Genomic DNA, 23443 nt, shown 5'->3' with positions numbered 1-23443 from the left:
TGAATGAGGATGAACAAATACGTCAGTTTTGCTTTTTCTAACATACACATTTTCAGCATTTCAAGTCCATCCACCTCATAACAGCAAATTTGTGAATTTTGGTCAATTCCTAACTGAAAGAAGAGATGGCGAAGCAAGATATAATTCCCTCTAGTTTAAATATGGATAGTTGTGTGACTGAGAGACACAAACATTACTTGAACCTCCATTAGTAAGAAGATGTGGCTTTTCTGGGGGTGCAGGAGTCCCTGTCTGTTGCATATTGGGCATTTTACCACAGTTGCTTAATTCAGTCTTAAAACCAGCTCAGGACTTCCCCCTCTCCACTTTCTATGTGTGTGGCTGATGTTTCCATTTAAAAGTACTTGTTTTGTTTTGTCAGGTTGGGGATAGAATAGGCAGTTAATAGATTTGTGTTTAAGTTCCACATTGAAGTTAGACAAATCTACCACCATTCTGTCTCCATCTCAACCTTAATTTCTGGCTGTATGTTGAGTGAGCTCAGCAGCTGTCTTTGCCCTCTTTATCAGCTGTCTGGCATCTGCGAGTGCATGTATGCTCCCCCCCTTTATTTTCTGAAGAGTTTCAAGCATGATGTTTGCACACCAGTTCCTCCCCCATCTTCCACCTGTGTTGATTAACATCGTCTTTCTCCATCAGCTGAAGACAGAGCCTTTCAATGTTAACAGTTCCTCCTTCTCTCCTAGCACAGCATAGTAGTGACACCTGCTCAGGAACATTTGACTGATTCCTTTGAAAAGGAAATGCCTCCCACATTGTCACTGACTTCAGCCTCTCACCATTCTCTTATCTCTGAACTGACCTTCCTTGAGCAAAATGGCATTAGCAATTGTTAGCAGGCAGTGTTCACATCTGATGGGTTTGCACAGGGCTAGGGCAGCAGAAATCTTTTCTTGGAGCATTTGTTAAGTATGCCACCAACTGGAGAGTGGCAGTAATTTACATTGATTAAATGAAGGAGATCTGTAACCAGAATTACCTGTCTTTTCCATCTGCAAGTCAACTGAAATGTATAGGATTCCCCTTTTCTACTGAAAGGACTACTGGAGACCCATTGAATCAATGGGGATTTGGCAAGTCAACTCTTCCATACGTTCAATTAATTAAAACCAGCCTTCTCTAGTGGTGATTTACTTTAGTGTGGTGTGTTGCAACTAGAGTAGTTCCATTTGAATCAGATGAATTTGCAGAAGGATTGACTCATCAAATTATCCCTAATTGAGCGAGTCTACTGTAGTGTGACTCACTGTACTAAGCAACAGGATTTCATCTGCTGAATCTGAGGCCAGAAATGGATGTTAGAGACAGCCCATAATTAATGCTGAAAGCAACATCATCATAATAATCTTAGAAATGTAGAGCTGTAAGAGATTCTATGGAACATGAAGCCCAGTCCCTGTCAAGGAGGCATAGTTGGGAATCAAACTCCCAACCTCAGGTCCCACAGCCAGATAACTAAAAACGTTGCAAAATGGTGATTCTTTCCATGTTTGTGAAAGCTTGAATATTATTTTAATTTCTGAAGACCACTCACCAAACAAAATAAGCTAATTTATACTCCCAGAGCTAAGAAAAGTTCGTTCTGTGACACTCACACACTTATATGAGTTAAGAATGTCTCTCTTCCAGTCACAGATTATAGCATTTGTTTCTGGCCTCAGGTGGTGTCAGATGTGAAAAATTATAGCAGACAATGTTTGATTGTGACACCTTGTTTTAGAACTGGGTAATCTTTCTTCTGTTGAAGGCCACGCTCTTGTTTTGTATTGTTAAGAAGGCAGAGATACTGAGAAAAGGAGGTCCTGTCAAAGAGCTGTCAAGTTTCCCAAAGGATTAGCAGTGACACCCTCCTGTAACGTATAAGCATGTCCTTTTGTATTGTAACTGAATTGTCAGCTAGCAAATACAGGATGGAAGTCTAAATGTGAATCCTGGATCATCAGTTTACTGTCCAAACTCCAAAAGAGTGGTGACCAATTGACAGATCACAGTTCATGGTTTAAGGGTTTTTTAAAATTCTACCAGATGGAAGCCAAAGTTAGCAAAAGCATTGTCCACAGTTTCTTGTAAGGAGAAGAAAATTATTTTCAGGTGTTTTATAATTTAGAGATATATTCCCCTTTTTATGGAACTTTTATTTCACTAGTCTTGCATATAACACCATGGTCATGCTTATTTTCGTTGTGGTTGATTTCATTATATAACATAACCATTTCAGACAGAAGGTAGTAGAGAAGCAACATATATTTCTGCCCTCAAAACTGCAATCTGGTGATTATCGTGCTTGATTACTTAGAATATGAGAGTTGGTCTGTCTTTTCCCATGCAAAACACAACATGCTTAAACCTTTAATGACACATCTATAGAAATTGCTGAAAATAAAAACCCAGGAATCTAGCATTGTACTTGCAAATGTTTAATCTAACTATATATTCAGATCTACTCTAACCAGTTAATGTTGAATACAGTATCAACATACAAACAATAAGAGACAAACAATTTTGTCTCAGTCACAAAACTAAAACAGTGAAGTGTACTAATCATTATCATATAAGATCCTCGTGGGGCACAGTGGTTAAATTGCTGTACTGCAGCTAAAACTGTGCTCATGACCTGGGGTTCAATCCCAGGTAGCTGGCTCAAGGTTGACTCAGCCTTCTATCCTTCCGAGGTGAGTAAAATGAGGACCCAGCTAGCTGTGCGCACGGGGAGGGGGGGTATGTAGCCTGCATAATTAACTTTTAAACCACTCAGAGAATGCTCAAAGTCCTATGGGGCGGTATATATAAGCAGCATGCTTTTATAAGATACACAGGATTAGAACTCAAGGGGGCTGAGTTCAATTCCTCACTCAGCCAGGGGTATGGAACTAGTAAGCCAGTTCTTAAATATCTCACCTTGAAAGGCCAATAAGGGTTGGTATAAGTTGGTGTCACATACAGCACTGATGGTACCTGTCTGTCATGGGTTTGGAGGGAAAGTTCCATCCTATGGGGAGTGGAAGGCGGGACATCAGGGGGAGGAGCTGTACTGTATATATATTTGGAGCTTGTGTGAAGAGTGAGGAGTGGGAGTCTGTGTGTCAGACTGAGTACAACTGTGTGTCAGTTAGTACATACCTGATAGGTTCAGGTTTCTTTATAGGTTGCCAGAACTGATAGGTTCAGGGTCTGTGCTTTACTTTAAAGGGTTCTGTGGGAACCAAACTGTTATATGTATATGTTTGGGACTTTGCCACGTTACAGTATCTTATTTACTTGATCTTTTTATTTACCCTGTTTGTTATTTAAATAAACCTTGTTCTTTTGTTTGTTAAAAATCCATTCCTGGTCTGTGTGACTTCTTATAGGGAATGGTTGGTGGCAGCATAATTAAAGTGTGGCATATTCCGGTAGGTCTGGGGTTGTCACATTGATTGGTGTCCAGCGTGTGGGATACGACTAGTCCAGTTGTCCAGTGGTCCAGCAAAGCCTTGGCAAGTGTGCCCAGAGCAAGGGGGGTCTAGTCAGGGACAATCTGAGGGCGCGTAGGTAATCTTCTAGGCTTACCTCACGGGGAGGTACGCTAGTGGAAGAATGTGCCAACTCAGATTGGGGACTAGATTAGGGAGCTCTGAGGCAACCCGTTTTGGCGGGAAAGGGCTGAGGCAAAGCTGTGTGAAGTAACAGTGATCTAGCCTGTCTGCTGAGAGGCCTAGCAGAGGGGGTGAATTCTGCCTGGCAACAGTTGCAAGTTAGTGCTGAAGGAACAGCAGCAATCTATAGAAGGCTGTTCCTGAGGCAAAAGGAAAAAAAGTCGTCGTTTTATTTTGAGGCGTGACTTTTGAAGGCAGCCTGTTCTGGGGGGGATTATGCCCTTGACTCGAAGCCAAATGGCAGAAATGGGGGAAGTGAGAGATCCACAGGTAGACCAAGGTTCTGAGGAAGAATTTGGCTCAGTGCAGGATGAGAGCACGGGAGAACTGACCCCAGAACTCAGAAAAATGCTCTGAGCCCAACTGCATGAACTGAGGGTGAGGGAACTGGCGTTTGAAAGGGAAGTGAAACAGAGACTGTTGGAAGTAGACAAAATGGTGTTTGAGCTGAAGAAGATGGAAATAATGAGTAGAAATAGGAATAACAATAATGGTGAAGGGAAGCCCTCAGACATGAAACCACCTAGACCTCAGATTTTGGAGGGAAAACCAAAACCAGATGAGAAAGACTCCAAATACAGCAGAAAATGTTATTTCTGTCAGGGAAAGGGCCATCTAATCTCAGAGTGTGAGAAATGGAAGCAGCTAAAGGGAAATTTGCCTCATGATTTGAGTGGATCCAAGCCAAAAGCTGTGTTCTGTGTCCAGAAAGAGCAAAGCTCCTTGCCACTGAGGGAGCCTGTTGCCATGGCTACTCAATCTGGAACAGTTACATCTGCTGATCAGGCTGGGGAAAATGGTCCTCTGGTGGAGGTCAAGCGCTGCTTACTAGTGAGAACAGATTCGCAGTTGTTTGAGACCGCAGGGGTGGACGTAGGAATACTTGACCATCAGTATAGGGGGCTAAGGGATACTTGTTCCCAGGTGACCCTGTGCCATCCAGACATTATTCCTATGAAGTATATAATCCCAAATGAGAGCTTGAAGGTGGCAGGGATTGAGGGACAGGTGATCTCACTGCCAGTAGCTGAGGTACCTGTGAGCTTTCAAGGCTGGAGGGGAGTTTGGCGGCTAGCGATTTCATTGACTCTGCCAGCAGCCGTGCTCGTGGGAAATGACCTGGCTGAACATGTGAAACGGGTGCTAGTGATTACACGCTCACAAGCCACCACGGGGACAGTTCAGGGGGGTACTGAAGAGCCCGAGGCTGGAGCAGATGAGGATAGTCCCGAAGCTGTGGTAGAAACCTTAACCACAGACAGCAAATTTGGCCAAGAGCAAAAGGCAGACGCCACTCTCCGAAAGTGTTTTGAAAAGGTGACAGACACCCAGTTAACACCTGAAACCCCAGCGAGATTTCGCGAGAAAAAGGGAATTTTATATAGAGAGACCCTGAGGAATATCTCAAAAGGGGGAGATGGGATCAGAAGTCAGCTAGTGGTACCTGAAAAGTATCGCCCCATGATCTTACAAAGGGGGCACTCTGACATGTTTGCTGCGCACTTAGGGGTGACCAAAACACAGCAGAGAATCACACAGAATTTTTACTGGCCTGAAATAGGGAAGCAGATCAAGGAGTTCTGTAAACAATGTGATGTGTGTCAGAGGCAGGGGAATAACCGTGACAGGACCAAAGCGAAGTTGTGCCCTTTGCCTGTGATTGACACCCCGTTCAAATGTATAGGAGTGGATATTGTGGGACCTTTGCCCAAGGCCACAAAGAGGGGGAACCGGTTCATTCTCACCATTGTGGACCATGCCACGAGGTACCCCGAAGCCATACCCTTGACTAACATCGAAACTAACACAGTGGCAGATGCCTTGGTGGGGTATATGTCCAGGATGGGATTTGCCTCAGAAATAATCACAGATTTGGGCACATGGTTTACATCAAAGCTCATGAAACGGTTATGGCAAATCTGTGGAATTAAACACAAGGAAACCACTGCCTATCACCCCGAAAGTAATGGGTTAACGGAGAAGTTCAATGGGACTCTGATGCGCATGATTAGGGCTTACTTGGCAGAGAATCCAAACAATTGGGACCAGAAGCTGCAATCCCTTTTGTTTGCTTATCGATCAGTGCCACAAGCCAGTACCGGGTTCAGTCCGTTCGAACTTTTGTTTGGGAGAAGGATGAAAGGTCCACTAGATTTAATCAAACAAAATTGGGAACAGATCACCCAGGATGACCCACAAGATGTTGTGACATATATAGACTCTTTAATGAATGACCTAAAGAGAAACCTAGAGCTAGCAGCAGAGAACCTGCAAGCTCAGAAGGTTAGACAGAAAACCTGGTATGACCAGAAAGCCAGGGAGAGGCACTTTAACCCAGGGGAGGAAGTGCTTTGGCTTAGGCCCTGCAAAGAGAACAAACTGCAGCTCAAATGGGCAGGACCATATAGGGTCATTTCCAAGATGTCGGATCTGAACTACCTTATAGAGCAGGAGGAACACCAAGCAAGGAGGGTGGTACATGTGAATGCCCTGAAACCCTACTACAGAGGGGAACAGAGGGTTTTATTTGCAATAAAAGCAGCTGAGAGTGAGGAAGCTGAATTACCCTTCTGGGAGGGTAGAGGGGAAGTAAAATACAACCCAGATGAGGTAAAGATCAGTCCTGCACTCACCCAAGACCAGCAGCAAGAACTAAAAGTGCTGCTCACCAAATATCAAAAGGTGTTTTCAAATAAGCCGGGGATAGTGAAGGGAGTGATGCATCGGATCCATACAGGGGATGCAACCCCACAAGCAGTATCCCCATACCGAGTGACGGGACCCTATAGGGACAAGGTGCGGAAGGAGCTGGACGAGATGCTTAGGGAGAATATAATCGTCCCCTCTTCTAGTCCTTGGTCCTCTCCGATAGTCCTGGTAGACAAGCCTGATGGGAGCATTAGGTTTTGTGTAGATTACCGGAAATTAAACCGCGTAACCACTCCTGATGCCTACCCAATGCCCAGGCTAGACAACCTGATTGAAACCATAGGGGGTTGTCGGTTCATTTCATCATTGGACCTAGTAAAGGGATACTGGCAATTAAGGATTGATCCCAGGGATCAAGAAAAGACCGCATTTTGCAGCCCTTTCGGTCTCTATGAGTTTAGAGTCCTAAGTTTTGGTCTCAGAAATGCACCAGCCACATTCCAAAGGCTGATGGACCAGACCTTAGCAGGGCTCAGTGACTTTACTGTGGCCTACATTGACGATATAGGGATCTTCAGTAATACCTGGGAAGATCACCTGAAACACCTGGAGATAGTGCTGCAGAGGTTAAGTGCAGCAGGGCTAACGGTAAAGGCAAGCAAGTGTCAGCTGGGTAGCCCAGAAATAAAATACTTGGGTCACATAGTAGGGGGAGGAGTGATCAAACCCCTGGAGGCCAAAATAGAAGCCGTTCGTGATTGGCCCAGACCCAACACCAAGAAAAAAGTCAAATCATTTCTTGGGTTGGTGGGCTACTACAGAAAGTTCATCCCGAGGTTTAGCGAGATGGCGACTCCGCTGACCGATCTGACGCGGAAGAAGACTGATGACCGCATCCCGTGGACCAGCGACTGTGAGGAGGCGTTCCGGAGGTTGAAGGAGGCGCTCATCAATGATCCAGTGCTGCGTGCTCCTGACTTCGACCGGGAGTTCATCATCTACACCGATGCGTCTAACAGCGGGGTAGGAGCAGTTCTTTGCCAGGAGGATGAAAATGGTGACCAGCATCCAGTGTCCTACCTGAGTAGGAAACTCCAGAAAGGTGAGAGACATTTGGCAACCGTGGAAAAGGAGTGCCTGGCCATAGTATACGTGATTCAGAAGGCCAAACCTTACATCTGGGGAAGACATTTTGTTCTGTGCACTGACCACTCACCACTGCAGTGGTTAAAGACAATGAAAACCCACAATAGTAAACTTATGAGGTGGGCTTTAAACCTGCAAGATTATGACTTTGAAGTGAAGGTGGTCAGAGGGTCAATGAACTGTGTTGCTGACGCATTGTCAAGAAGACCCGAAGAGTGAAGACGGCGAAGAAACCATGGACTATGTATATTTTGGTGACCAAAAGTTAATTGTACCTGTTTATTAAGCATGCTTGGTTTGTATTAATAAAGGTAATTTAATGTATTGTAAATGTTAATGTTTAAATGCCTAATTGATATGTTTAACCTAGAGTGTAAGTATGGGATTGTGTATGTTTATGTATAACTGTTATATGTTTTGATCCTGGTTGTTTTTTTGGAGAAAAGCACTTTAGCTTTTCCCCTGCAAAACAACTTATAAAGAGGGGAGGTGTCACATACAGCACTGATGGTACCTGTCTGTCATGGGTTTGGAGGGAAAGTTCCATCCTATGGGGAGTGGAAGGCGGGACATCAGAGGGAGGAGCTGTACTGTATATATATTTGGAGCTTGTGTGAAGAGTGAGGAGTGGGAGTCTGTGTGTCAGACTGAGTACAACTGTGTGTCAGTTAGTACATACCTGATAGGTTCAGGTTTCTTTATAGGTAGCCAGAACTGATAGGTTCAGGGTCTGTGCTTTACTTTAAAGGGTTCTGTGGGAACCAAACTGTTATATGTATATGTTTGGGACTTTGCCACGTTACAGTATCTTATTTACTTGATCTTTTTATTTACCCTGTTTGTTATTTAAATAAACCTTGTTCTTTTGTTTGTTAAAAAATCCATTCCTGGTCTGTGTGACTTCTTATAGAGAATGGTTGGTGGCAGCATAATTATAGCGTGGCATACTCCGGTAGGTCTGGGGTTGTCACAGTTGGTTTCAGTTTAACAACTCATACGCAGCAACATTCACCACCATTTAAAGAAAAATTATTAAAATGTTAACAAATCTTAAAATCTCAAATATAATGATTAAAACTCAGTTTGAACCACTGAATACCATACAACTCAAGCAGTTCTAAGTCTCAGGTTGAACCAGATGCCACTGTAAATGTGCCTTTGTATTTACCATATTCATTTTTTAAAAATGCAAATAGCAGTTACTGAGCTATAGGCTCATAATTATTTAGGTTGCAGTAGTTAGGGAGGGAAAATAACTCTTTCCTCCCTTTGTATTTCTGATGAGAACAACTTCTTCAAAGCTGCTGTTTGCATTACAAGGAAAATTCTGCTAAGTATACCAGAAATTGGCACTTACATTTAAAAAAATGTTTAAAGCACAGGCACATTTAACATAAATAATATTAGCTGTGGGTCCGATGGCAATTTTATATATATTTTAATTGTATTTTAATTGTTGCATATCTTTGTTGTATTTTGGATGCTGTAAGCCGCCCAGAGACCTTTGGGTAGTGTGGGCAGCATATAAAATAAATAAATAAATAAATAAATAAATAAATAAATAAATAAATAAATAAATAAATAAATAATGTCTGATTTACCTGGATGTCTTTTTCTCCATTCTCTCTTTGTGGATTTTTTACTCTTTATCTCTGGTATGTAAGAGATGTCTTCCTGGTCCGCTTGTAGTGATCAACAGTCTTTTCTAGGGAAACACACATGGAGACAGTAGGAAACCTGGTCAACTTGTTATATGTGCCTGAGCGGGTATTATTTATTTATTCATTTATTCATTTTATAAGCTACTAATTTTTGTGAATTTCTTTGAAAGACTACTTTCATTGTTCTTGTGAATATCTCTTAAATCTAGGTTATCATTAGCCTTCTTTTATGATATTTGATATCTGATGACCAGTGTGGTGTAGTGGATAGAATTATGGACTTGGATTTAAGAGGCCTGGGTTCGAATCAATCCAGCCATAGAAACTCACTGGGTGTGTGGCACAAACAACCTCTTAAATATCACTTACCTTGAAAGCCCTATTACAGTGACTATAGTCTGTTCCGACTTGTTGGCACATAGCAACAATGAATGATGATATTTGGAAGTAATTGTTTGGCTACTTTTTGTTAGAATTGTTTTACTTATATTCTTTAATCCTTTTTTTCTTTTTTGAAGGTGTTCCAGCCAGATTTTCTCCAACACAAGATGGCTCTGATGACAGCCAGACCAGGAGTTTCATCCCATCTGCAACAACAGGGGCATTGCTTGCACACAACAACCTCGAAAATGGTGAGTCTACTTTGTCAAATCCTTTATAATTGTCTTGGTAGGATTGGGTTTTTTCTTGTGGGAGAGAAGAACCAAAGAGGACGGTTGTTTATTTTATGTATGGAATGATTAGCAGAGCTGTCTCTTAGTAGAGGTGCAGGATATTTCAGCTCAGTTCCAGGAACATGGGCACAGTTGAGGCGTATAGGCAAGTGCTGAACATGGTGAAGTGGAAATAGTTTCTGGGATTTTAGGAAGCAGAGTGATGGTGGTATTTTCACAATGATCTATGTGTCTGCCTGAATAATGTACCCGTATTGGCCGGCGTATAAGACGACTGGGCGGATAAAACGACCCCCCAACATTTCCACTCAAAATATAGAGTTTGTTATATACTCGCTGTATAAGACTACCCCCTCTTCCGCACACCTTCCACACACTAAATAAAAGGTGCTATTCATTGTCACCAATGTGACAATGTGACTTAGACTGAGAGGGAGCAGTGGGGACAGAAGAAACACCCAGAAACAATATATTTTTGATAGAATAAAAAGACTTCCTGAAATGATTTTTAAAAAGGCAGCTATCAGCCTTCCCTTCCTTTTCCGCACTCCTCAAGGTATAATTGTGGGCCCCAAGTAAGTCAGGGACCATGGCATGTAATCATACTTCAGGGTTTTGTAGTTTAGATGTCCCTTGGCTATGTAGCAGTGATGGAGAACAACTGGTCCTCCATCTTTTGTTAAACTGCAATTCCCATCATTCTCCATGATTGCTGTAGCAAACTGAAGCTGATGTGAGTTGCATGCCTACGACATCTGTACAACCACACATTTCCTACCACATGAGATTTGTTGTATCTATCAATACTCAGTGCATGATGATGAATTAATGAAGGTAGATAAGAAAACAAATAATATAATATAATATAATATAATATAATATAATATAATATAATATAATATAATATAATATAATATAATATAATATAATATAATATAATATAATATAATATACTGTCCTACATCACAAAGAAGGAAGTGTTGAACTGTGACTTTCAGACTTAAGGGGTAAACTTTTTGCAAACATCTTTCTTTGGTCTATGTATGAAGGGGAATTTGAGGGCTATAGAAATGAGTAGAGGGCAACATGCAGTTTATGGGTCATATCATTCCCATATGGTGCAATCTTAGGACTAGCAATGGAGGAAGCACTAGGCAAGGAATCTTTTTATCAGTCATAGGGGTGAAAAAGGGGATTACAAAGTTTGCAGGTAGCAGGTGGCTAGAAAGTCTTTTTATGTGAGCAGAGGAAAGAAATCTGCAGTAACTAGCTCAGTGGCTTAGACCTGTAGTTATGTAGCTGGACTTGATGATCCATAGGGTTCCTTTCAGCTCTGCAGTTCAAAAGTGGTTGTTGTTCAGAAATACCAGGCATAATCAATCAAAATTGTAAAAACATTGACTGGTATTGTACTGTATAACAGACACATATTTTAACCAAAAACCTAAATATCTGTTAAATATCCACACAGTGTTTGTGCTTTCCCTAATACTGCTGTTCTTTGGAGCTCTGATGGTGTTATTTCTGAAATCTGTAACTGCTTATAATGCTGTATAAATTTTCTTGATAATGTTCTCAAAGCCCTGATGACTCCATGGGCCACTGAAGTGTGTTTCATCCACAAGCGAGATGCTTCGATTACCAGATCTCTGTACTGTATTTTGTTAGTTTTTTCAATTCTTTATTTTCAAATCTGGCATCCCTTGGAAGTACAATGTCACTGGTCCAGCCATTTCTTCATTCTATTATTACTATGTCTGGTGTCTTATGTTCAAGGTGTATATCAGTTTGGATTCAGAAATCCCACAAGACCTTGACTTTGTCATTTTCTGATACCTTCTTTACCTGATATTCCAATGGGTATTTGGAGGCTGGCAAGTTACATTTGTATATAATGTCCAGTGCACTAATTTTGCCACTTTGTCATGTCTAATTTTGTAATCTGTTTGTGCAATCTTTAGACATGCACAGATGAGGTGTGTGACACAGTTTCATCTTTTTCTTGACAGGGTCGACATTTGCTGTTAGTGCTAATTCCTTTCAACATTGGTTTAGAGTGCTTGTTCTTGTGCAGCAAAAATTAAGCCTTCAGTTTCTTTTTTAATGGTCCTCAGTTTTAGCCATGCCCATGTGAATTATGATCATGCTTTCCATCAATATTTCTCAGGTGATGTCTATGTAGTGTTTTTTTCCCAACAGTTTAATTTATTTTCCAATTGTTGTTCATTATATTGAACCTTTGTTTGTTGTTTTCAAAATATTTTCCATTTTCACCGCCTTGAGTATTTTTCTCTCTGCTTGTACTAATACTGTATAATCATTTAGGCTTCTTCCTTCCCCCATTACTTGCTATATTTGCAGTAAGTCACAGCCTCCAATTTTTCCAATACAGTGGTGCCTCGACTTACGAACATCCCTAGTTGCGAAAATTTCAAGATATGAAAAGCTCCGGCCGCAAAATATTGCTTCAACTTGCGACCGGAGCTTCAAGTTACGGAAAAAAAAATGCGGGGGAGGCGGGGAAAGTGCGAAATTTGAACTTTTAGTTGACTGTTGGCCAGCAAAGAGGCTACCTCATTCACCCCAGCGGTTAGAGAGTGGATAGGGAGAGAATCTTCAGACTGCCTGGTACTGTACTGTACGGACTGTTTTTTGTTTTTTTTTTGATTTTTTGATTTTTGACTTTTTAAAAAAACAGGGACTGCCTGTTCTGGGTGAGTACATACACTGTACAGTATTTACTGTACTGTACAGGTTTTTTTTTGCAGCTTGGTGGGGGCTAGGGCTAGATGGGGGTTATGTTTTTGTGTTCTGATGGATCTTGTAGTATGGATTTAAAATGTGAAAAGTAGACTGTAATATTAAATTAAAATTAAATGTGAAAATTAGACTGTACAGTAATTTTAAAATGTAAAATTTATTTATTTATTTTTGCATTCTGTGCCTTCTAGGCTTTGTGTACTGTGACCTCTCTGTTGTTTTAAAATGTGTGGGTTTAAAATGTGGCTTCAAAGTCTTTTTTTTCTTTGGGGATCTGTTTGCTGTAATAATGGTTGCTGGTTATTGATGCAGGCAGGCAGGCTTTAAAATGGAGTTTAAAATGGAGTTTTAAAATGCAGTCTACTGTAGATGCAAGGCTCCCCCCCCCCAATTGTCTTATCTCTCCCTCTCCCTCTATTCTCTCTTTTTGTGATGAGGAGTTCTGTGCTGGAACAATGATTGCTGGACTTTGCAGCTTTTAAAAAGGTGTTCTGTTTAGAAGGTATTCCCTCGCCTCCTCCCTCCTTTCCTGCCCTTTTTTAAGCTAAAAGGTGCTTGGTTTTGTTTAAAAGGTGCTTGTTTTTAAAGGTGTTCTGTTTAGAAGGTGTTCCCTCCCCCCTCTCTCCTTTCCTGCCCTTTTTTGGATCTAAGTTCATCTTTTAGGTCAAAAGAAGAAAAATTCTCCCCCTAGTGGCAGAGATTAACCAGCTTTGCATTAGTTCCTATTGGAACTAATTATTTGACTTAAGAACGGCGTCTCTACATAAGAACGAAAAACAGCCAGAACGGATTAAATGGTTTCCAGTGCATTCCTATGGGAAATGGTGATTTGACTTACACAAATTTCAAGATGCGGCCACCGTTCCAATATGGATTAATTTCATAAGCCGAGGCACCACTATAATCTGTCCATATCACTTTTTGAATGTAGTGCATGTTGATAAGTTTCCATGTTTTTTGATCCAATTCTTCTTATTCATTTTGGGTCCAGCCTATTATTCCAGCTGGGTATCTGATTACTGGGACTGCCCAGTGTTTATGGCTTTGACTGTATTTCCACCATTTAATTTTGATTTTAAGATCTTCTGCAATCTTTTGATAATTCCCCCTTCTATCAGTTTTATAACTTTTGTGTGCAGGATGTTATCTGTTTCTAGTGCTCCAATATATTTATGATTTTCATCACTTGATAGTGATTTTATAATATCACCATTTTAAACTCTATTCCATCTAAGAGTATTGATAGAGCTGTACATTTGTCAATTCCAAATTTCAATTGAATATCTTCACTAAATATTCGCACTATGCTTAGCAATGGTTCTATCTCTGTGGAATTTTTTGTATGTACTTTTAAGTCATCCATATATAACAAACTGTTGATTTTTCCTGCTTGTTCTGATATATGGTAGTCCAATCCAGTTTTATTTAAAATCATTGTCATGGGGATCAATGAGATGTTAAACAGCAGCGGTGACAAAGAATCCCCTTGAAATATTCCTCTTTGGATGCTAACTTCCCCAATTCTTTAACATAGGCTATTATGACATTTTCCTTTTTTCTATGTTTTTCTTGAGGAACTTTTCATTAGTTTTTCTAATTTCAGAAAGTTTTAAGCAGCTGTTAATCCATTTGTGTGGCAATGAGTCAAATGCCTTTTTAGAGTCTATCCAGGCCATGTTAAGATTTGGGTTTTTTGTATTTTTGCATTCTTTAGTATCATTTTACCAATAAGCAGCTGATCTTTTGTGCTTCTTGACTTTTTAAATTTCCCTTTCTGTTCAGTTGGCTACAGGGTGTGTTCAATTAAATATATATTGATCATGCAAGTACTCCTGTGAGCAGCTTGAACATTGTTGGAAGGCATGTAATTGGTTAATAGATACTGGGTTCATTGCCTTTTTGACGATCTTTTATTATCAGAAATGTGCAGCCTGTTGTCATCCAATCTTCAGTTGTATAATTTTGAAATAAGTGATTAAATTGCAGCAGTATAAGTTGATGGAGACTTGTTAAATGCGTTAACCAAAATCCATGCAGCTCATCTGGAGCAGGTACGCTTCAGTTTTACTTGCCTCTTAATCATTTCTGTTGTTGTTGTTGTTGTTGTTAAGGGTTTTTGGAGGTTGTGATACTGCCAAACACATACATATTACTGGGAAGAAGCTGTTCAGTATTGGACTTCTGTCCTTTTGTTTTCTAGATTATACAGGAGTAACTGTGCATGGCTGAAAATATTTGAAAACTTTGCTCAAGCACATTTTACTCTATACAGAAAATGCATATGTGAGGAAACTTGTGTTTCAAAATATGCAAACATCTAAGTTCGGGAATTTAAAAGCATTCTTGCAGTCCTGTACAGGACAAGTGTGCTAGTGGGATTCTGAGAAAGCAACAAAACTGAAATGGGCATATGTCTACACTCCATGTTTGTGCTTAGGGTGAAAAAAAAGTTACATGTGCCAAGTTGAGAATTGTTTTTCTTTTCTTTTTAAGGTTCAGGGCCCCCCAAATGGGGTAATAATCATCACCTCATCTTTGCCTGGCAAGTAGATAGCCTGGCAAGCAAACTGGAACCTGAGTCAACACTTGCTTCCAAGCAATCATTAACATCACCCCCCATCCCTCTTCAGTGGTCACAATAGTAAAAGTAAAGACAATTACATGTCTCTGGTATCGTGGATGCTGCTTTGAAACCAGGCTGCCTCTTGGGGAATTTCCTTGATGGTCTTTCAAGGAGCCAGTCAAACTGGAAGGAAGCCAAAGCCATACCAGGAATAGATATGAAAGCAAATCCCCCTGGTAGCCAGCGTTCTGTAAACCCTTTTTCTTTTCTCTAACACAGAGAGATAGATGCTACTTTAAAATTGCTTTGGCATTGGCTCAGGTTCCCACAGGGAGGAAAAAGAGCTGCTTAAAAGACTCTGGGAAAGCACTATGCATACCACGTTGCTATTCCCCATAAATGAAGATGTCCAGGAACAATCATTTCCAGGTTTGGCAACTGGAAACTGTTGGTGGTCTCGGAATGTAGCCATCCCCAATCTATCTGAAAACAAACACTAAAGGGGGGGAGGGAAGTGGCTTCCATCGAATATTAGAGAACAACTTTATTGCCCTGAGGTCTGGCAATATGCACACTCTAATTTTGGAAATATTTATTTACTAGCCTGTTCACATGCCATCTGGCAGCAAGGGGCCTTTTTCTGCAGAGGATATGTGTCATGGCTGCCTGGTTGTTTGGCATAGCCCCTTTAATGGCACAGTGGGAGAAGCTGAGCAGCTTTAGGCTAAGTATTTGAATGAGGTGGGGGATTTGGGAGATACAGACTTCAAATGCCAAAGTTCATAATAGGCTATTGTTACATTAAACAGCATAAGCATCAGTATGACCCTGGCATGGGCAAAGTGTGTCACTCCAGATGTTGTTGGATGGCAACCCCCAGCAGCCTGAGCCTGTATAGCCAGTAGTGAGAATTGATGGTACTTGGAGCCCCACAGCAGAGTTTGAGAGTCACTTAAAAATTAATTATAGTTACAGCTCCATGCCTCCACCCACAATCAAGACTTTGGTACTGATATATTTAACAGTTTTTGAAAAACAGCTTCGTACTTTCCTATTTCTTCCTTTTTCTCAAGCTTCCATAAAATATTCGCCTTCGCGAATATATTCCATAAAATAATTCGCCTTCACGAATATATTCCATAAAATAATTTGCCTTTGCGAATATATTTCATAAAATAATTCCTTTTTAGCTGCATTTCAGAAATCTGAATTCTATGAACCTCTGACCTATGTTACAAAATACAGTCCCCTGCCTAATCCACCCCACTTTCACTTCAGTATCCACAATAGAGCAGGAGGGGCCAGTGTGTGGCGCACTGCACAGCTCTCAAACCATAGAATACAACTACTTCACTACTGAGAAAATGATTTAGTTACTAGTAGTTATTTGTAACTAATTACTTTAAAGCTCTGACCTCAAGAATCACAACTTTCACATCCTGAATTAGCATGGGATTTAGAAAGGCCCAAAATTGGTCATCCTGTTTTAGCATTTCAGTGCAGAGAGCTGGGCAGACAACACATTCTGCTTATGGCAAGTGATGAACTGTTTTACCAAACATCGTACCTGATGTGATTTTGATAGGTTAAGAAAATATCTTAAACTACTTTTAACTGTATAACTAACTAAAACTAAGACAAGATGCAGGTAAAAGTAAATGCCTCAGCCACCTTATTTCAATAAGGCTTGTGCAACAGAACAATTCCTGAGCAATTGTGTCCCATATCAATTATTAGTAATTTTGCTTTTCCATTTTACACATCAAAGTCTTGTGCTGACTCTTATGTGTCTCACCCCTGCATGTATTGCACACCAGAATTCTTGGGTGTAATTTACTAGTTTAGCTTCTTCACACTTCCAACACAACTCTCTCTCTCTCTCTCTCTTCCTGGCAGAGGGAGATCATGATAAAGAGAGGCAATTCCACAAATTTTGAGAGGGACGGCTTTATTCAATGAGCCACGACCATGTTCTAGATGATGGCCCCTAATGAGCGATTAAGGAGCTAATGTTTGTATGGCACTGGGTGGTCCAGGAGCTCTCTTAAGTGCTAACTTCTGTTATTGTGATAAAAACCTCGGACTTTGAGGGCTGTGGGTTATGTAGAATTCTAGATGGTATGCCTTTCCTCTGTATTATTAATTTATCTTTCACAAATAAATGGCTGTGTATAAATGGAAGCTGCAGCTATTCCAAAATTTTAACTCATCTTCCAAGGAGCAGTAGAAGCAGCAGTGGCAACAGTTACTAAACCTAGATTTTTTTCTTTCTTTTTCTTCTTTTTCTTGTTTGGTGATTGAAAATGCCATCTGGTACATGCAGTTTGAATCATGAAAATTACTAACTTGATTTTCACTAAATTCAGAAAGTATGTGTTTGTATTCTGTTTTGGTGGCTAATTTTATGCAAAAATAGATAGTTAAAAACGGGAATGGAAATTTTTCAGGAGAGCAAAATTGTTCAAAAATGTTGCTGTGAAAAACGGATGCAAGACCATTCTGAACAGCTAACCAGTTATATGGAGGTGGGCAGGGGTGGTGACCTGGTGGAACAAAGGTAAACAGTACAGTAATCTGCTCACCACCCAAAGAAGGTATTCTTCCACTCCCCTAAGGGTTCCCTCTTCCATTGCTTTCAGGGGCAGGCAGCCTCAGAGGGTTTGGGACCCAATTTTCCATCCCCAAAGATCCATCATGTGCTCAGAAATGTAGGAGGAAACACTGGAATTTCACTTATACTTTCATAGAAGGGGTATCTTGGAGGGTGCTGCCTTGTATTTTGCAACAAAAGCACTGCTCCTAGATGCTTGGAGAGGATTGGAAGGTTATTCTGCCCCATTTCTTTCCAAGTGCGAGTTATGGCAGCACTCAGCTAGTCCTAAGATATCACGAGAAGCACACTTTTTCTAACCTTGCTACAGTTCGTGTGACTGATGTCTCTTCACTCCGATGTCTGGAGTTTAGAGCAGGAGGGAAAACCCAGCCATTGGTCCACCAGCGCTGTCCCATTTTCCCAGCTTCTTTCCACTTGTTACATAAGACTGAGGAATGGAGTCTCCACAAATAAGAGATATAGGATCTGAACTTGGGAAGGAAGAAATAAAAGCCCTGTATGTAAGTGTCATGAAGTTTTACACCTGCATCACATTTTGGTGCTCAGCTATGCAAGCTAGGCTTGTTGTTTTTCTGGTACAAATGACTTGCAAAGGATCAAGGGGAGAAATATGCATGACAGAAAAAAAACTTGTACGATGCAACTTGGTTTCCGCCAAGCAAAGCTCATAAATCTGTACTAACATGACCATATGTCCAGTGGCAAATTGCAAATCTGGTTATTTTATTTATACTTTGTAAATTAGTTTTTTGGGGAAGTCTCAATCTCTTAGGTCCAATTTTTAACCAATAAAAGCACCAGATAGTCTGCCTTTTTTTACTTCTCCCTGAAAGTGTGTGCCCACACATGAAGCTATTGCACAGTGTTTTGACAGTTGGTCAACAGTGTGATGAAAAACATGTAGGTTTGTTGGAAGAATCTTAAGTTCAGTTTCTAGCATCTCAGGGTTTAGCTATGGAGTAATTCTGCCTAAAGCCCCGAAGTCCCCTTCCAGTCAGTCTTGGCAGTAGTGAACTGGATGCACCAAGTGTCTGAGTCCATATTAGACAGCTTCCTCTGTTCCTAATTCTCAAGTCCCAGAACTTGAATGCAATTTATAATAAATAAAAATATATACACATTTAAGATCTTATTTTGTGATTCCTGGAAAAAACAACAAAAAAGCATATTTGAAAAATGTGTATGGAGAAATAGATATGTAGAGAAAATATACAGAGATAAGGCTTAATGTCAGCAAGGGTAAATATATATTTTGAAACTTGCATGGAAGTACATGTGAATTTCTGATGAATTACCGTAGACTTTACAGGTTCACATATCCTAATTGTGGATTCAGTTGTCCTATATAGACTAAAAAACCAGAGAGAGTTTCTTGTATTTAAATTTTTATTGGTTTAAATTCAGTCTAAGATTTAGACCCCTGAACGATTGTGCAAGTAGATAGTAATTAAAGGGATTGTTCTTTTTAAGATTTAGTAGGACAGGAAAGATTTGAAGGATAGCTGTGTTGAGATAAGGAGGATGAATGGAAAGAAGGGGATTTTGATCCTATATACTGCAAGATTCTGCCTGGATTGCAGAGTAAACTTTATATTTAATGTACTGATGACATCTTCGCATCAAATTGTATATCTTCTTCTAAACCCTCCTGTGGCTTCTTCAGATGTAGTCTAGTGAATTATAGTACTGTATGTGTGAAGTGTTCACAGTGGTCATATTCACAGTTGTGGTTTTTTACTTTTCTTCTAAAAGGAGACTTTCCAAATAATGCTGTTGTCTTCATATCCTTCAGGTAGACTTCCCTGAGGCACCTGGTTGGCCATTCTGTAAAGAGAATTGACTAGGTAGTCCTTTGGCATGACCCAATAGGGCTGTTGTTATGTTTCAAGAGACAACACGTAAATTGGGGGGTAGTTTCCCAAGCAATTCTGAATGGAGTACAAGTGAATATGGCTGGTGATATACAAATGCATTAAAAGAGAAGGCTGAATGGGAACTGCTAGATAGCTCTGTGGTTTAGGCCTCTAGCATCAGAGCCAGAGATTGGGAGTTTGATTCCCCACTGTTCCCTATCCCTCCTTGATGGGGGCTGGACTCGATGATCCATAGGGTCCCTTCTAGCTCTGCAGTTGTAAATATTCAAACGCGGGCATTTTGGATCATGCCTCTGTTTGTTTTCATTCTTGACTGTGCAATACAGAGGTGGCTTCTCTTTCAGATAGTATGGAAATCAAAGCCTTCCTCTTCTTTTGAACTACAGCATTTGGCTTTTCCTACGGAAGCCTATGATGTGCAGCGTCATGTTTGGAGTAGGCCCTTGGAAATACGCCTGTGCGACCGCATGATGACAATATGTGGGCGGATATATGTTACATTAATGGCTTAACGCCTTGTGTTGTAATTGCCTATAAAGCAGCAGTTAAAGGAGGGGAGATGGGGAAGGGATTTATAGGCCATAGACATTGAGAAGTGTTCTGCGGCTCCCTCTTGTGGCCAAATAGAATAAATACAGTACACTTTTTTTCTCTCTCTGAAAGAGTCTGGGCTGGGAAGGCTAGGAGCTGTTTCTGGGAAGTAAGATCACAGCTTATAGTTCCTATTGTCCTTGGTCTGACAGGCAGTGGCTCTACCAGCTAGCATTTTTGTAACACTTTTCCAGGCTTGTTTCTACTTGTATTCTAGAGCTTATTCAGTAAAGTGATTGAAACAGTGAAACCTAAGTATGATTTCAAGTTGCTTAATGTATTAAGCAACAAGTTTTTCATAAAACTAACGTTCCTGCCAGGTGCTTGTCAGTGATCCTTTACATCTGCACTCAGTGATCAAATGATACAAGACAGGCATTGGAAGGGAGACCTCCCCCCCACACACTTATCTTGCAGACCCTGTTACTTAATGCACACCAGTATTTCCTGAAGCAGATGCATCAAGTGTGGTCAATATGCCTGTGCCTTTGCCCCATAGATAGCTCTGGAAATTCTTATGGATCAGAAAAAAGTATAATGGTTAAAGAAAAGTTTGTTGTCTACGTGTTCCTTGTGGGAAACACAAATGTACAGACAATAACCATCCTTAAGCAGATGTTTCCTCCTTGTGTGATTAGAATTGTGTGTGAGACAGATTTATCTCACTGGACCTAGCCCTTTATCATCATACCTTTCCATACAGCCAGCCTGTGTATTAGAGGGTGATTTTTGTGCTGTTGTAGGCTTCCTGCACAGTTTAGATTCCTATATAGTTAAGGACCTAAATCATGTGCGGAGCCTGTTTGACATTTTGGAAGAACCATTGTTTGAACTACAGTTCCCATAATCCATCGGCCAGCATGATTTCTGGGAATTGGAGTTTTAAAACTGTTCCCCCCCCCACACTGTTTAAGTTTTAAAAGGAAATGGATCTCCTCTAGTTGCAACAGGATTTGTAGAGGATAAAACCCAAGGCTGTCTCGTATGACCATTATACCTTACTTATTCAGCACTCCAGTCTACATTGTAGATGAATGGTGAGGGTATTACAGAAGCTTCAGATGACTTACGTGTTCTATAGATCAGTTTTCCCCAACCTTGGGCTGCCAGATGTTCTTGGACTTCAGCTCCCAGAAATCCTGGTGGTGGTGAAGGCTTCTGGAAATTGTAGTCCAAGAACATCTGGAGTCCCAAGGTTGGAGACTACTGCTATAGATAGTGTGAGAGAAACAGTGACGCGACCATACCTTCTTTGGATTCTAGCCACACACCTGTCTGATATCTGCCATTCTCGAGATTTTTTCCTATGGCAAAGTTACCTGATTGCAAAGCAGAGAAATTGCTGATTATGACAGTTCCTCATCCCTCAAAGAAAGCAAGAGAAGAAAACTGAGATAGTTTGCCAGAAAGGACAACCATTGTTCTCCTATGGGTCATAATGGAGAAAAATAAATCTCAAGATTATCCTTCATCTATCTATCTATCTATCTATCTATCTATCTATCTATCTATCTATCTATCTATCTATCTATCTATCTATCTATCTATCTATCTATCTATCTGTCTGTCTGTCTGTCTGTCTGTCTGTCTGTCTGTCTGTCTGTCTGTCTGTCTGTCTGTCTTTCTTTCTTTCTTTCTTTCTTTCTTTCTTTCTTTCTTTCTTTCTTATTAGATTTCTATACTGCCCATCTAAATTGTGTCTACTGTGGGCAGTTTACATATAACATAAAAATAAAGTAAGGTAAAAGCCAAGTTAATCACAGAGTCCAATATGGGGAAAGGAAGAGAAGAAGACGAAGAAACAGAGAAAAAAGAAGAGGGGAAATAGGCTAGGTAATACCTGCAGGGAAGGCCTGCCTATATAACCATGTGTTCAGGTTAGTCTTGAAGGCCCGCAGCAAGGGAGCCAGGCCGATCTCTACATGTAGGTTGTTCCAGAGGCGAGAGGCCAGTGCCAAGAAGGCCTGATTTTTAGTTTTTTCGCACCAGGCTTCTCTTAACTTTAGGCCCCTTAGCTACCTGGCCTGACTGGAGCAGGTGATACGGGTAGAACTGGGCAGAAAAAGGTGCTCTGTCAGGTATTGTGGGCCTAAATTGTTAAGGGCTTTATATGTAATGATTAACACCTTGAAATAAATTCAGAAGCGAATACATAGCCATTGTAAGGCGGCCAGGGTGGGGGAAATATAGTGAAATCTTTTCACCCCTAGCTGCTGTGTTCTGGACCATCTGGAGCTTCCGCATCAGTCTCAAAGGAAGCCCCACATAGAGAGTGTTACAGTAGTCTATTCTTGAGACTACGAGCGCATGGATCAGCATGGTGAGCGCCCCTGCATCTAGATAGGGACGTAGCTGGGTGAACTACTGAAGATGTAACTGGACAGACCGAACGACGGAAGCTACCTGGGTCTTCATGGTAATCAACGGGTACTGATGGACCTCCAGACTGCGAACCAAATTCTTTGTGGTGAGTCACACACACACACCCCCAAAAAGAGAGGGATTTCGCCAAACCAATCTTAGTCCATTCAACTTCATCCATTGCAGAATGGCCTCCAGGCAGCGTCTAATGGATGTAATGCCATCCACTGCAGATGGGGGGGAAAGGACATGTAGAGTTAGTTGTCATCAGCATATTGGTGATACGAAGTTCCACATCCCTGGATGACCCCCCCCCCACGGCCTCATATAGATGTTAAACAAGATTGGGGAGATGATTGAGCCCTGTGGGACCCCACAATTGAGGGACCGCGTGGCTGATACATTCTCCCCAAGCTGAACTCTATGGGGATGGCTCTCCAAGAAAGACATTGTTGTGCTTACACCCTTCCTGTTTTCTTCCATGCTTCCTCAGCTCTTCCAACATGTAATATTTCTAATTGTATTACGACTTATTTGAGGTAAAAATACATCTGGGGCGGGGTTCTTAAAGCAAATGGCTTTGGAAAGAAGAGAGCTAGTAATTACTATTCTTTAAAACAGGGTTTGGTTGATTTGAAAAGATTGAAGCTGAATCCAATTGGTTCCTGTAGAGTGATTACGGTTGCGTTTAAAGATGGACAGTGGAAAGAAGATGCAGTAATAGTTGCTCCGTCTTCTCACAATTTAGCAAGAATAAATTGACACAGAAATAGATTTAAGTGAATAATCTGAGAAAGGCTTCCTAGCTCGTAACTGCCTTGGACATTCAAGTTCTTTCCTTCCTTTGACGTTTCCAAGCAATATAGTGAGGAGGAATACTTCGAGCATAGGATA

At 40.9% G+C, this 23443-nt stretch overlaps 1 protein-coding gene across 5 annotated transcripts in view; it reads left to right on the top strand.

Moving 5' to 3' along the window:
• The window catches only part of SKAP1 (src kinase associated phosphoprotein 1), a 402906-nt gene that overhangs the window by 66092 nt on the left and 313371 nt on the right, over positions 1 to 23443 (top strand). For all 5 annotated transcript variants that reach the window (XM_073004336.2, XM_073004334.2, XM_073004335.2 and 2 more), the window contains exon 4: positions 9631 to 9744. In XM_073004336.2, the coding sequence (XP_072860437.2) occupies positions 9631 to 9744 (114 nt within the window). The remainder of the gene's footprint in view (positions 1 to 9630; positions 9745 to 23443) is intronic.

The sequence above is a fragment of the Pogona vitticeps genome, chromosome 6 (assembly GCF_051106095.1).
Source record: "Pogona vitticeps strain Pit_001003342236 chromosome 6, PviZW2.1, whole genome shotgun sequence".
Lineage (NCBI taxonomy): Eukaryota > Metazoa > Chordata > Lepidosauria > Squamata > Agamidae > Pogona > Pogona vitticeps.
Note: the sequence above shows the minus strand (reverse complement) of the source record. Positions and strands in the feature narration are given on the sequence as shown.